This window comes from Prunus avium, chromosome 7 (genome assembly GCF_965620075.1).
Source record: "Prunus avium chromosome 7, drPruAviu1.hap1.1, whole genome shotgun sequence".
Classification (NCBI taxonomy): domain Eukaryota; kingdom Viridiplantae; phylum Streptophyta; class Magnoliopsida; order Rosales; family Rosaceae; genus Prunus; species Prunus avium.
Window position 1 is genome coordinate 38,273,545 of NC_142290.1, and position 15,015 is coordinate 38,288,559.

General features: G+C 38.2%; 2 protein-coding genes across 2 annotated transcripts; one reads left to right on the forward strand and one right to left on the reverse strand.

Moving 5' to 3' along the window:
- Positions 1-5,814: 5,814 nt before the first annotated feature.
- On the reverse strand, positions 5,815-7,134 carry LOC110762265 (transcription factor bHLH14-like). The gene is made up of 2 exons (XM_088244708.1): positions 7,109-7,134; positions 5,815-6,415 (listed from the first exon to the last, which is right to left on the reverse strand). Exons 1-2 carry the CDS (start codon positions 7,132-7,134, stop codon positions 5,815-5,817), a joined length of 627 nt encoding a protein of 208 aa, XP_088100834.1.
- Positions 7,135-9,302: 2,168 nt separating this feature from the next.
- LOC110752638 (patatin-like protein 1) lies at positions 9,303-14,626 on the forward strand. Its single transcript, XM_088244709.1, has 12 exons — positions 9,303-9,434; positions 10,176-10,357; positions 10,454-10,640; positions 10,762-10,923; positions 11,029-11,310; positions 11,448-11,623; positions 11,723-11,809; positions 12,308-12,448; positions 13,585-13,693; positions 13,872-13,895; positions 13,979-14,065; positions 14,579-14,626. Exons 1-12 carry the CDS (start codon positions 9,303-9,305, stop codon positions 14,624-14,626), a joined length of 1,617 nt encoding a protein of 538 aa, XP_088100835.1.
- Positions 14,627-15,015: the final 389 nt, after the last annotated feature.

Consider the following 15,015-nt stretch of genomic DNA (forward strand, 5'->3'; position numbering starts at 1 on the left):
TTGTTACCATTGACATCCTTTCACATATCACACATAATGCAATGTTAAAAATTCTTTCACAAATGCAAATGGCATGCCATCGTCTCTGTTGCCTGTCTCGTTAGGTCAATAGATCTTTGATTTTTGGCCAATACCAAACGTAGAGCAGGCCATGGATTTTTACAAACCAGTTTATGACAACTTAATTACTGCTTACTCAAAGAGAGTGAAGATAAGTGAAAGCCTTAAGTAGGTGTGGTGGTCAACCATAAAGCAACTGAGAGGACAACCTAAATCTGTGCAAAATACAAGATACACGACAGCCCTGCTTGCTTCATATGCCAACTAAATGCATAATTTAGTATATTCCAACCTTGAGTTGAACTTTCAAACAGGTTCAAAGTTTTTACCTTAATTCAGATAAGTGAGAATTATAACTGAAATTTGGGAGAGGTGCACTTACTGATCTCAAAGTACAGAGGCACAAAAATATTCAATTTCATTGTACAAAGCAACATAACATTTGGCGTCTCGAAAACAAATATCATATCATAACATTGATTCTCAGAATAAACAGAAGCTGCTTGCTCACGAGCTCATAAAACTACAAGTTTATTACTACTAATCAGAATTCTGGTACGGCCTTGCTGCTACCAAAGCATGACCCTGTATTTCTCTGTGTTTTTTCTTTTCTCATTTTTAAGCCCAAAAAAAACAGAAAAATTTATTTTAAAAAACCATTAGAAATGTCCTGAAGAGACGAGAGGGGCCTTCTACTCAACAGCATGATTCTTCTTGTGAAAAAGCCGAAGTTATACTCCATTTTCTATGTTCTCCTAAAATGAGCAGTGGGGTATTCCACTCGAATTAAGTAACAGAATGATCTTCACCAAAAACAAGAGAGAGAGAGAGAGAGAGAGAGAGAGAGAGAGAGAGAGAGAGAGAGAGAGGACACTACTAAAACCAAAATGATGTTGCATAGAAACAGTCACAACATAATTGGTAACAAGATTGGTTAAAAGACGTTATTACGGAGAATACTATGCTAAAACTCCACAATTACAACGACTGCTAAAGCCAATCTATTTGTCTTGACTCTCTTAACTTAAGTCCCTACATTGAGAAGCTGAATTTCTCAAACACAATTGGCTTCTTGCCTAACTACCTTGACAAGAACACATGAAGACAAAGCCAAAAAGAACAATGTTTTTTTTGCAAGAACCACCACCATAGCAAACTTCTCTTGAGTTCAACGTGCCTACAGTAAACCTCTCTTGAGTTCAACGGGACCATCCTTGTTCTATACAAATATGTAACAAAAGCACTTCCAAAAAAAGTAAATGTAAAAAACAGCAAGCAGGATTTAAAAGAAAAGTAAATCACACATATGCTCGCTTGCACTTGCACATAAAGCTTAGGAAAGAAGAGAAGTAGGAGGGAGGAATGGCCACCAGAATAGCTGCGATGAAAAATTATAATCCCAATACCTGATGATACATAAAGTCTCAATGAAAAAAAAAAGCATCTCATCATAATTTCTTCTTCTGAGAATGGAACCGGGCAAAATTCACCTTCATTTCCTTTTGACGACACCCCTCTGCCATACAAAGATATCCAGGTCATCCTACTGGCACAAGGAGTTTCAGTTTAAACAAAGGCATGATTCCAATCTAATAAGTTACAAAGATTTGTTTCTGGTGAAGCAAACAAGGGGTACGTAGTTAACTTAATTCACAACTTCGTACATAGAATGAGTTTCAAAGCCAAACCAAGACCAAGCAACGTTCTACTCTGATTTCTAAGTTGAACGCAATCTGTCTCTTTCCTCAAAGGACTGAATCACATAGAAGGTTTCAGAAGAGAAAAATATAAATAAAACTAACAACATAACTATAAAAACCCTATCAAACAAGTTAAAAACGTTAACAGTCTCCAAAATCCAACAGTAGCTTCAATACCATGCCAAACAGACAAAATCCAAGTCGAGGAACCCTTACGCGCCAGTTGCTGTAGTTCCTAGAACTTGATGTGAAATATGCAGTGCAAGGACTATCGATGGAAACTTGACAAACAAGAGATCCACCATCTCAACACTAAATGGTGCAATTTAATATAATAATGAAAGCACACAACCATATTAGAATTCCCCGTGAGTGATTAGTGGGTCGTTTACTTGTATAACGAAAAGTTATGCTTGACTCAGACCTTTGTTAGTTTGTTGCATAGATTTAGCCACCAACCCTGCACAATAATATAATAAAATGAGCAGCCTTTCTGACTTGTTAGCTAAATAACGCCTCTGTGTATCAATCTATGCTAAGCCAAGCCAACAATAAATCCGACCAATACTTATTAGATACCAAAGCCGAGCCGCAAAAGATAAAGCCAAGTCGAGTTCAAAGCTGAACTGCCCTAGAAAAAAACTCTTGTCTTGCTCTTTTTCCACTTTGGCAAGAATACCATACTAAACTACATGGGAACAATAATAGCACAAACATTTTTCTTGATTTCCCCCACACCCCATTTATCATAACTTGTATATAAATGTTTTAGAAAGCATGCAAAAGTTTCAACATACAGCCATACACAAACACTTGGCTACTCTTTGCTCACAGCCAGCCTTAACATAAAATAGTTAAGAGATTCGGAGAAGAGAAAAGAATAGAATGACTAGTGCAGGAGTTGCTGGGATGATGTTTCAGTGTGTGTTTGAAGGAAGCCTCTCAATGCGGGACTCTGAAATTGAGCGAAGGCCTTACCATAAGAACTGCAGTTGCGCTCTGCACAGGTCGGAGGGGGGTGTTTGCACCAATGCTTGTCAAAGGAGCATTTCCTTTCCCAAGAAACAGTCATGGAGTGACGGTTCCTTGTGCATGCAGGCACCAGCTTCTTCCAAGTTTTCTTCTCCTCTAGTAGACGACATGTCCACGTCCACAGGAAACAGAGGAAGTGTGAATGGGATTCATAATTCTGCCTTCTCACATAGACAATAGACGGAGGTTTTTAGAGGCTAGCTCGATTATACGGTGATTACCGGTGAGTTTGAAGAAATTGAAAGGTTAGTTATTAGGAAGTGAGAAGCAATTTTAATTGTGAAGTTTCTCATGATCTTATTCTTGCTCCAGCCCAAGTACTCAAACATCAAATTGATTCTGATGAAATATTGGTGCTTTGTGGGGATAGTTTCTTGATTTCTTCTACCTTCATCCAAGTGTAAATTCTACTGAGTACATATTCCTCCTGTAATTAAACATTATTGTCACCTTTCTTCAATACAACCGAAAATACCAGTTAAAATAGCGGCCCATAAGTGAAACGCTGTGTTTCACTAAACCTATATCTTCACCTTTTTTTCGACGAACCCTAACCTCACTTATCTCTCCTCTCTCCTCTCTCCTCTCTCCTCCTCCATCACCTCCCATCTCTCTCTGCCTCCATCGTCTCTCATCTTTCTTTGCCTCCATCATCTCCTCTTGTGCGCCCTTGAAATAAGGCGAGCCCAGCAGCAACTACAAAGAAAAGAAGAAAAATTCAAAGATACCTCTGACGAGTAGAGAAGAAGCCGTCGCCGCAAGTGGTGAACTCGCGGCGGTGTTCTCCAGCCTTGCGCCTAGGAGCCGCCTAGCGCCTAGGCGCTGCCTGGGCGATTTTTCAGAGTTTCTTCTTATTTTTTTGTGGTGAGGGGTGAAGAGATAAGAAAAAATTGTAAAAAGGGCATGAAAGATGAAAAAAAAATTAATAAAATAGAAACAAAAAATTATTTTTAATTTTACTCAACAATCATTTGATATTAATTTGTCCTTACCAGCCCTTAAATGTCATATGAATCATCGGATTTTTGACTGGCATTGGCCTAATAATAAGAGTAGAACGGAATTGTTTCTGTTCTTAATATGGAGGAGACATAAAGCCAAGGCAGAACCAAGCTGGTGGGTGTTGAGTTTTCTGCATATTTTTAACATAAAGCCAACTCACACAGTTTCAAGAGTAACAACACCCTATGTATGAGCCCTAATCATACCAATAGTGTGTTATATTGAATCTAGAAAGAACGGCTTCAAAGGAAAAACACATCAGTTGGCCAGACTTACAGTAAAAAGGGAGTGAAGTGAAGACAAGTGAAAGAGAATGGAGCGTCAAGCTAACAACACCCTTCTTGACATGGAGTCTCTCATCTTGCATTGCATGAGAGAAAAAATTATAGACACAGAGCACATAGATGCAATGCAGCCACACCATGCACCTTGCAAATCAATAATGAGGTGAAAATGGAGATTGGGAGTTTTGAACCCTAAAGCAACTATTAATATCACCAACCTAAATCTGTGGAAAATACAAGATACATATACATGACAGTCCTGCTTTATATGCGAACTAAATGTATAATTTTAAAGTATAAAATTCCAACTTTTGGTTCAATTTTAAAAGGACAATGCTTGGCTCCTGACATATCAGGAGCCATTCCTCCTCATACAAGATGTGGCCTTCTAAAAAAATGACACCTGTGTTTTTTTTTTTTTTCACTGACCCTCCCTCTCTCTTCTCACCCACTCTCCTTTCCTCCCCAAGCTCTCTCTTCTTCTCTCATCTCCCCATCTCTGTCTCTTCCCATGTTTCTTTTTTTTTTTTGTCTCACCCACTCTCCCCAGCTCTCTCTTCTCTTCCCATGTTTCTTTTTTGTTCTTTTTTTTTTCACCGATTCTACCTCTCTCTCTTCTCACCCACTCTCCTCTCCTCCCCCAGCTCTCTCTTCTCTCTTCTCCCCATCTCTGTCTCTTCCCCTGCAACTCTTTAGAAGAAATTTTCAGCCCCTTTCTCTTCCCATCGCTGCTCCTCCATCATCATCACCCAAACACTATGTATTGATTTCTCTCCTTTTTAATTTTATTGAGTTATTTATTTGGGAGTTTTGGAAATTTTGGAAATGGTGGAAGAAAGAGATGGAGAGAAGAGAGAAGAGAGAACACGGGAGGAGAGGAGAGAGAAAGAGAGTCTGTAAAAATAAAAATAAATAAATAAATAAAAAAAGACAGGTGCCATTTTTTTAGAAAGCCACATCTTGTATGGAGGAGGAACGGCTCTTGATATATCAGGAGCCAAGCATTGTCCATTTTAAAATAGGTTTTAACTACTTAGAGCATCCACAGTGGGGGGGTGTATATGGGGGTGTATGTTAAATATACACCCCGAGTCATCGGAATTGTCTCCAACGGTGAGATGTAAATGTATGTAAATATACATCACCACTATGGGGATGTAAAATAAAATGTATATTTACATCCATTTTTACATCCCTTGCAGGCGGGACCCACCCGAGAAAAGAGAACAAAAATGAAGAAAAGTCAATATAAAAGGCTGGGACCCACGGCTACACCCCCGAATTTACACCCCCCTACTGGAGCAAAAAACATATTTACACCCCTCGGAGGTGTAAAGGGGATGTAAAAGTGGCTTTACACCCCCGAATTTACACCCCCCAACTGTGGATGCTCTTACATTACTTCAGATACATATCTAAGTACATACATGAGAACTATAATTGGAGCTTGTGCGAAGTTCACTTTCAGATCTTGGTCAATTTACATTACCAAAAGGGTAAAGGGTCTAAAACCCCCCTGGACTATTTGGCTTGTCGAGATGTCCACCCTGAAAAAAATTTCAGCCAATTTAGCCTTCGTATTAAATTTAATCGCCAATTTCACCCCCGCCGTTAGGTTTTCCCAATTCCATCCAAATGGCCGTCCAAAAAAGAATAAAATAATCTTTTTAAAACACAAGTTGAATAAAATATTAATAAAAATAAAAAAACCAACAAAAACTTTTCTTTTTCTCTCTCTAGAACCTCTGTTTCCCTTCTTCCCGATCAAACCCAATCCCCTCCAATTCGTCCATCTTCGTCTTCAGCTCGTTGATATAAGAAACGGCGTCGGATAGCAGCGACGCCTTGTCCATTCTCGACACGTTGGGGACCACCGCCCGCAGCGCGTAGAACCGTTGGGGACCATTGTCGAAGTCCGAGTAGTCTGGCTTCGGGTTCGAGTTTGGATCCGGGTACAGACCCGTTCCCGGGTTTCCACCCTTCCTCTTCATCATCGTCAAGTCCAGCGCCACTTCCTTCTTGTCGTCCTCCTCTTCTTCTATGCCGGCGATGATTCCGATATCGGCGAAAGAGAAGTTTCGGTTTATGAAGTCAATGGGGGATCTGGTTTCCAGGTCTGCTACCGAGCAGATGAAGTCCGACCCGAATAACGACTTGGCCTGCTGGACCAGGCTCCAGTTTTCTCTGATCGAATCTGAAGAACCGATTTCGAGAACGCCGGTGGGGGTTGGGATGCGGACCAGGGTTTGAAAGCCATGCATTTGGGCCTCTTTGGCTCTGTCGCAGTTGTAGAATTGGAGCTCATGGGCGCCAGTGAGCCACACCACAGAGCCGGAGCTGAAGGGCCCTCAAGTGAAAGGCCGAAAGGAGCTTGCAGTCTCCACAGTCTCCAATGAAGAGCCACAGCCTAAGGGCCCTCTGTACAATGAAATTGCCAGTATAGCCGGGCGGCTATACCTTTAAATATATTACATTACATTTTCCTTATTTTCTTAATGCATTACCTTGTAAAATGTCAAATTTACCCTTATATTTGACAGGCATTTGGATGGAATTGGGGAAAACCTAACGGCAGGGGTGAAATTGGCGATTAAATTTAATACGAAGGCTAAATTGGCTGAAAAAAATTTTCAGGGTGGACATTTCGACAAGCCAAATAGTCCAGGGGGGTTTTCAACCCTTTACCCTTACCAAAAATAAGGTGAAACTCCTAGTCCATGTAAAAAAGCCACAAAATTCTGTTTGCTGAAGGGAGCATAGTCCTGTTAGTTGACTTTTTCACTGTCTTTGGCCTCTAAACTCGTGAAGTCTGAAGATACAATACAAGTAATATGAAAAAGCAAATACAAAACAAAACGAATTGTAAATCTGGCTGTTGGTTTAGTTAATGAATGCCAACTAGTGGAAATAAATACATATTTATTCACTCATCTGTAGATTATATTCCCTATGTATAGGTAATGACAGATTTGTATATGTAGAGTTGCTTTGTGGTCGACTAATGATGCAGAGTCCAAGGTGACCCTCCACCTTCTTGATCCGTTCACCATTGCCATTTCTGAATAATTTTGAATTTAGGATACTTTTTTTGTGAAGGTCTGTCCTTAATATCCCCTTAATGGCTACCACCAACAGCGCTAGCGTGAGTTTGAAGCTTCTGATTGACACAAAAACAAGACAGTTGCATTTGACCAAGAAGCTTTGTTAAGAGTCCATTTGGATACCCCCAAATTGACCAAGAAGCTTTGTTAAGAGTTCATTTGGATAGGGGCAGCAAGTTGAACGGGGAAACAGAAGCCTGAAAGGTTCCTTTTGTGAAAAGCGAAAGGACAAATTTTAATTCCCATGGTCAGCAAGTCTGTGATTCTGATAGGGTGGTGATCATCTTCACTGTTAATGATCTGTCTCTATTTTAGAATTCAAAGATGTTTAGAAGTTCTCTAATGTGGAACCATTTTTTCGGTTTTCCCAAATTTTTTATAGAATTAGTATAGCCGCGGCTGTACTATTTTAAAAACAATAAAAAAGGGGTCTAGCCGTTCGGCTATACTATTTATATTTAAAAAAAACCCGCCACGTGTCAAAATAAGTATAGCCGGGCGGCTATACTATTTTTTAATCATTAATAAAACCGAGTAAGGCCGATCGGCTATACTTATTATTTTTTTGGGTTATTTGCAGCAATGGTCCCTCAACTATACCCCAAGTTACACTTTGGTCACTCAACTCAAATATTAGTTGCAGAGGTCACTCAATTAGGTATTTTGTTGCACCGTTAGTCCTACCGTCAAGTCTGTTACTTTTTCGGTTTAAAATGATGACGTGGCAAGCATCTCTTAGATTATTGATGGGCAAATGTGACTTTTCAGTTAAGATTATTTGTAGCAATGATCCCTCAACTATTCTCGGAGTTACATTTTGGTCACTCAATTAGGTGTTGTATTGCGCCATTAGTCCCTACCGTTAGAGAGACTTGACGGTAAGACTAACGGTGCAACAAAACACCTAATTGAGTGACTTCTGCAACTAATATTTGAGTTAAGTGACCAAAGTGTAACTTGGGGTATAGTTGAGGGACCATTACTGCGAATAATCCTATTTTTTTTTTAAACGAGTATAACCGAACGGCTATACTATTTATATATTAAAAAAACCCTGCGTAGCGATTAGGCGCCTACGTGTCAAAATACGTATAGCCGTTCGGCTATACTATTTTTAAAAAAACAAAAAAAGGAGTATAGCCGCTCGGCTATACAATTTATATATATAAAAAGAGATCCGCCTAGCAATAGGCGCCACGTGTCGGAATTAGGATAGCCGAGCGGCTATACTATTTTAAAAAAAATCAAAAACCGGGTATAGCCGCTCGGCTACACTATTTATAAAAAAAGGGACCCGAAATCGAGAAGAATGAACGATTTCTTTTAAATTTTTGCCTTTTAATGTCACAACTTCTGCATTAATAATGTGATGCTTTCGTCTAGAAAGTTGCTGCTAGCTGTTGTGGCTTGCATCAAAACTGGAGGAATGCCCTAAAAAAGCCTGGCAGGTTATCATTGTTTTCCACAGGATGGAATGTAGGAGGGAGAACCTACCCATTACCTCTTGAGCCTTTGGATCCATATTCAAAGGTTAGAGCTCATATAATCCACATCATACTAAAGTCATTGCCTTCCATTATCATGATTTTGAGCCAAAAGCATTCTATGGTTTATCTCTGTCTTCTTTCTTTCCAGAAATGTTCGGACTTGAAGATGGAGTTGAGTAAAGCAGAAAGACTTATTTTAAAGGAGATGGGTTTCATCAAGTTCAAGACATCTCTCTTTTTCTCCTAAACTTCAACGGAACTGAAAATACTTTGGGGTTTGTATGTTGACAGAAAATGTAAAAGTGAGCAACATTGAGACTAGTTAAGGATAAGCATGACTCTTTTAACACGTTAGGTGTTTTTATATAAACTTGTCTGTGTAGGAAATGCTAACAATATAGGAAAGAAGTCCTAATTACAATAGGAACTATACAAAGAGGAAAGTAAATAAACTTTGAATATAAAAATGGAAACTAAAATTACCTGCTCACAGAGGGAAACATCTCTATATAAAGTCCCACAACTCAATTGGATAATCCCATAACTTGCAAAGCTTTCTTTTTGAGATTCTTGAAACTTCAAATCAATCGCTCTTTAGTTTTCGTTGTTAAGTCTTGTGCATTCAATCTCTCACTCATGGAGAAATCAAAATCATCCCTTCATGCTCACGCTAACGGAGGTCTCACCACTGTTCTTTCTATTGATGGAGGTGGAATAAGAGGGATTATTCCAGGAGTTATGCTTGCATTCCTAGAGTCTACGCTTCAGGTAAAAAATCAAAACTAAAACTCTATTATGAGCAATTTATAATATCAAATTTTGTTCACCAAACAATATTTCTTTCATTAAAATATGAGCCCGGTCTGCATTTTGTCACCAAGTGCTCCAAAATTTCATCATACCACATTACCACTGCATGCATGCCGCTATGTACATATATATTGCGTTATTTTGCAGTTAATTTATTAGTGGTCACTTCTATCGAATGTGCACGTATAGCAGTAAAGTCCACATTGATAAGATCCTTAGTTTGTTAATGTCTCTGCCGACATGTTCATCATCACTCAGTAATTTTCAAACATTTCGGCTCCATTGCATTGCCTCGGGGCGCATTGGCGCAGAAATCCTAGCTTATAGATGGTTGCTTAACTTTAAGTACAGGGAAGATAAATAATGGCGATCAAATTCCACCATGTATAGTGCCACAATGACATCCTACACCAAATATTATCTGAAACCTACTGTAATAATGTGGTAAGATCGATCTTATACGTTGTGGTGACGTTTTCTAACACAACATATGGCATTCATATGTTATGGAGTGTATAGTGTAGATAAATAAATACGCATATTATAATATGATTAAACTAGTCATGTCATTACTTAGTGCTATACCTAACTATCATGTTTATTTCATTACTCACAATTTGATATTAGTGTGTTTATCATACTTTTTTTTTCTGTAATCTAATACGACTAATTTTTGCTTTACTTGTTTGCTATATGCAGAAGATAGATGGTGATCATGTAAGGCTTGTAGATTATCTTGATTGGGTTGTAGGGACGAGCACAGGTGGCCTTATGGCGTCCATGCTTAGTACCCCAAATAAAAATAATCGTCCCTTATATGCTGCTAATGATATCGTCCCTTTTTATCGCCAACACTGCCCTAAGATCTTCCCCCAACCCAGGTATGTATAGTTAATTGTTGACAGAGAGTCTTGTACTACGTACCTTTTATATGCATAACGAGTAACAATAATTAATTTTGATTCCTTGTACAGCAGCTCTCGCATCGGCAAAATCATACATTATTTGAAATGTTTAGTAGGGCCCAAATATAATGGGAAGTATTTACGTAAGCTGTTGAAGGAAATACTAGGAGACAAACATTTGCATGACATGTTGACTAATGTTGCTATCCCAACTACTGATATAAAGCAAGGATGTGCAGTTATTTTCTCCAGCCATAAGGTTTGTTTATTAATTATCTCCTAATTCGAACACATATGTGTATATAATTTAATTCTTGGTTTTTCTCTTTTTGTAAATAATTCTTGATTTTGTGTATATATGTTGGTGATCATGATTTCAGTTGAAAAAGGATCCCAGCCTAGATGCTTTGATGTCGGATATATGTGTTGGAACTTCAGCAGCCCCAGCTTACCTTCCACCTCATCAATTTAATTCCACAACTTCAACAGGCAAATCAAGAGAATTCAATCTCATTGATGGTGGAATTGCTGCCAATAACCCGGTAATATTGATGTGACCCAATTTCAAATACTTAATTTGCATTTGAATAATTCATATATATGATCATTAATTAATTTTTTACCTTTTTTTTTTTTTGGGGGGGTAGGCTATGGTTGGTATAACCGAAGCGGAAACAGATATGCACGAGGGCAACACTGGCATCCATGAGCGGGTCTTACTTATATCACTGGGGACTGGTATGACATCTGAGAAGAAGTACGATGCCAAAAAAGCAGCTTGTTGGGGTGCTCTGGATTGGCTGATCGGAAAAGATCGTTCGGCTCCACTGGTGGATCTTCTTATGAGAGTAAATAGTGACGTGAATGAGTACCTCAGTCGTTCCTTTTTTAAAGCTCTTCAGTCTAATGGCAATTACCTCCGAATTCAGGTAACACAATAAAATTGAGATAAATGTCAAGTGGTCGTTTATTTGTTTTTATGTTATGTATATGTACACAGAATCAAAATACATGCGCCTAAATTATGTACAAGACAAACTAAGCATGGAATTGGAAATGAATGCAGGACGATACACTAAGTGGAACATTGGCTTCTGTGGATATTGCCACAGAAGAAAACTTGAATGATCTTGTAAAAGTTGGAGAGGCATTGTTGAAGAAACCCGTTTCAAGATTGAATTTTGGTACTGGTAAACTCGAGCCTGTTCATCCTGAGGTTACAAATGAAGAGGCTCTCGTGAGGTACAAATTTGCTCTTTTATTCTCATTACGTTGTGTAAATTCAATAAATTATCATACTGATTACTTTTGTTTTGTCCATTAATTTGCATGATCATGTAGGATGGCGAAAATTCTCTCTGAGGAGAGGGCTCGGAGGAAGAGACTGGTCGTTCACGAAAATGCTGCTCTGCTCTCACATAAGTCCTTGTAGTTATGTTTTTCGTTAAGAGAAATAAATAGCTCAATCATTTTTATTTATTTATTATTTCATGTAATTCAGTTCTGAAACTTATTTCTCCCAATGTTATGTATATATTTGTAACTGGGAAATTATTCAATTTATTCATGACGTGGCCAATGAAAGCAGCTTGAGTTGTTAAGTTTTCTTCTTCATTATGTTGTTGGAGTTTGTGTGCACTGATAAAGCACTATGAAATTAAAAACAAAAAACAAAAAGCACTTTGAAATTAATCCTTAGTAATGAACAGATCCTTGAGATTGAACTACTGCATCTGCAAAGAAGAACGAACCTATGATGTAGATGGATGGCTTGCTGCATGAAAAAACTTGGACCTATTTGGATAACTTTTAACGAACGACTTTATCTTGTTGACCTATAGAAGAAGCCTACAAGGGGTATTCGAAATCATGTCTCATTTCAGGGTCCTATTTGGATAACTTTACACATGAGTTATGTTTTTGCAGGATCATCAACAATTCTCCTTATGTCCTTCATTCTAAAAAACAAGAAGACAATTATGAGGCAACTGTAAACAACGAGTCGAATGAAAGCGATAAACTTTCACTTTTACCATTCCCTTCACGTTTAGGATACTTTTCTCCTAGGTCAGTTAATCAAGGATCTTGTTGAGGGGATATTAGGGTTTATATATATACCTTAGGTTCTTGCCTACGCAATTACCAATTCATTGACTGGCTATATATACCAAAATCATGAAAAATAAAAGGATATATAAATTATATATTAAAAAAATAGTATAATATATTTTTTTGATTTTAAATATTAAAATATTTATTTGTTATTTGTTATTTATTAGTGGTTACTTTAGCGAGATTTCATAATGCAAAATCCATTTAATGTGTTGTATTTTCTGAAGCCCAGGCCCTTCTCTCTCGCATAGGCCCTTTTCTAAACCCTAAACATAACACGCAACCTCTTTTCTTCTTCAATCTCATCGTCATCTCTCTCTCTCTCTCTCGCTTCATAGCACCATCGTCATCTCGTCCCAGACCTTGGAGTTCCAAAATGGCCTTTTCTTTCTTCTAGGCGCCAGCGCCCGCCTAGACCGCCTAGCTCCCGCCTAGCGCTCGCCTAGGCCGCCTAGACCGCCTAGCTCCCGCCTAGCGCCTGCCTAGGCCATTTATTCAGATATGAGTGACAGTGTGTTCAAGGATTTAACTTTTAAAGAAGATTTCCGAGAATTGGAAAAGAAAGAGATGATGCTTACATTGTTCCTACAACCTTGTGAGTATTTGCTAGACTCTGCGTGCCTTAAACGATATGTGCCAATCCAAAATCTGAAAGTTTTGGGTTCATGTTCTTATCCAAGAGAATGTTACTGACCTTCAAATCTCTATGTATTACCTTCAAACAGGAATCATGGTGGAGATAAAGAAGCCCTCTAGCAACACCCTGAATAATCTTGAAGCGTCGACCCCAATCAAGCACTGCTCCTCCTGGCATTGGAATTTGGAATTCAAAATATAACAGTAATGTCATTAATACATCCCAATCCCGTGCACTTCACAATGAAAAAATTGACCATCACTAGGTAACAAAGAGCAGTTGGTAACATTTAGAGATAGTTGCTACCGCTTATACCAACATAGGCTTAATTATTTGAATCTGTCAAATGATATGAGTACATATGCTATGACTATTAGAAGTATATTACATTTTCTACAGAATATACACTCCCAATAATCTTATCAGATATTCTTCTGAGTTCTGGCTGGTACAGCAACAAAAGGTTTAATGAAAGGCATATAAACATGGAAGAAAGAGACAATGATGAAGAAGGTAAGATTTTCACACAACTATCCGGATCCCCTGGGCTATCAATGAGTAGGGTCTGTTACCAATGTACTAACAAGGAATTTGAGGTTTCACATGACTTTCAGGAAACAGAAAAGCAGTTGGAATTGGAGTCCAAACGTGGCGGTGAGTGTATATATAGACCAAGTTTAGAGATTATGCACTAATATGAACTAAAAGAAAACTCTAAAGCGCACATCTCCTTTGTTGCAGATGGTTTCATTGCAAGATGAGCAGGTCAGTTCCAAGTTCTTGGTTATCTGCTATTTTGAAGTTGTTTCAGATTGTGTCTTATTGAATTTGTGAACAACTCTGTCCAGGTACCTATATCACACCACATTTACGGGAAGGAGTTACCGATGCTTGTGTATGTCTCGGTGGCTTTTCTTATTGTTTACATTGTTAAGGTAAGTTATTTTACTATGTAGTTCTGTATAACTAAATAAGCTTTTCAAAAGATAAGATCATCACTAGAAATGTAGTCAAGTTCGATCTTTCTAATTCCTCTACATTTTGTACACTCTCTTGACGGGTTCACACATGATGATGATAGCTCTTGCCTGCAGGGACGCTGGCCTACGTTTTGCAAGTTTGTCTCAGTAGTCTAGTCTGTAACTTTGCATTAGACTGGGCTTGAAATATACTGTTAGTCATTGATGTAAAATACATGCTCAAAACCAAAAGTTCAGTGTAATGGTTTTCAAATATTAGGATAAGACACTGACCCCCAAAAAAAATTGGAAGAAGACAATTTTTCCTAAACTTTTGAACTTCTGTCAGAAGATATTGGAACCTACACCCTGCTGAAGTGCTCTGTACTTAGAGGATTAGAGGGCATAGATTCATAAAAACAAAGTCTCTTTTGAAGTATGTTTGAAGTATGTTTGAAGTCTCACATATGTGTTAAAATATGCTTGCAGGGGTGCATGATTCCTTCTGGACTCATGCATGTGATGTGGACCAAATGAACGAGATACTTCGGGAAAAATTTGTGGAGCTTTATAGCATGCTGATAAAATGTAAGTGAACTACGTCCTGTTTCCCTTCCTGAAATTGGGTCTCCTCATAAATTCAGATCTTTCTATGGCTTGTTCAAAAGCAAGTTGGGTGGAAAGACTTGTATTTGACACAATGATTTCTCAAGGCTACTTAAGTTCGTTTTGATATCTCCTCACTAGGTTTCAAGATGAAGTTTAAGAACTTACGAATGCATCTTCATTGTAGAAAACTTTTGCATTGAAAGACTGTATTCAGCTTCTCCCTAATTTTTACTTTATGATATAATGAAATGGTCAAACTGCTTCTGATTGTTTGAGAACTTGCATTTAGAAAGTTGCTTTACACACATTTTATATGT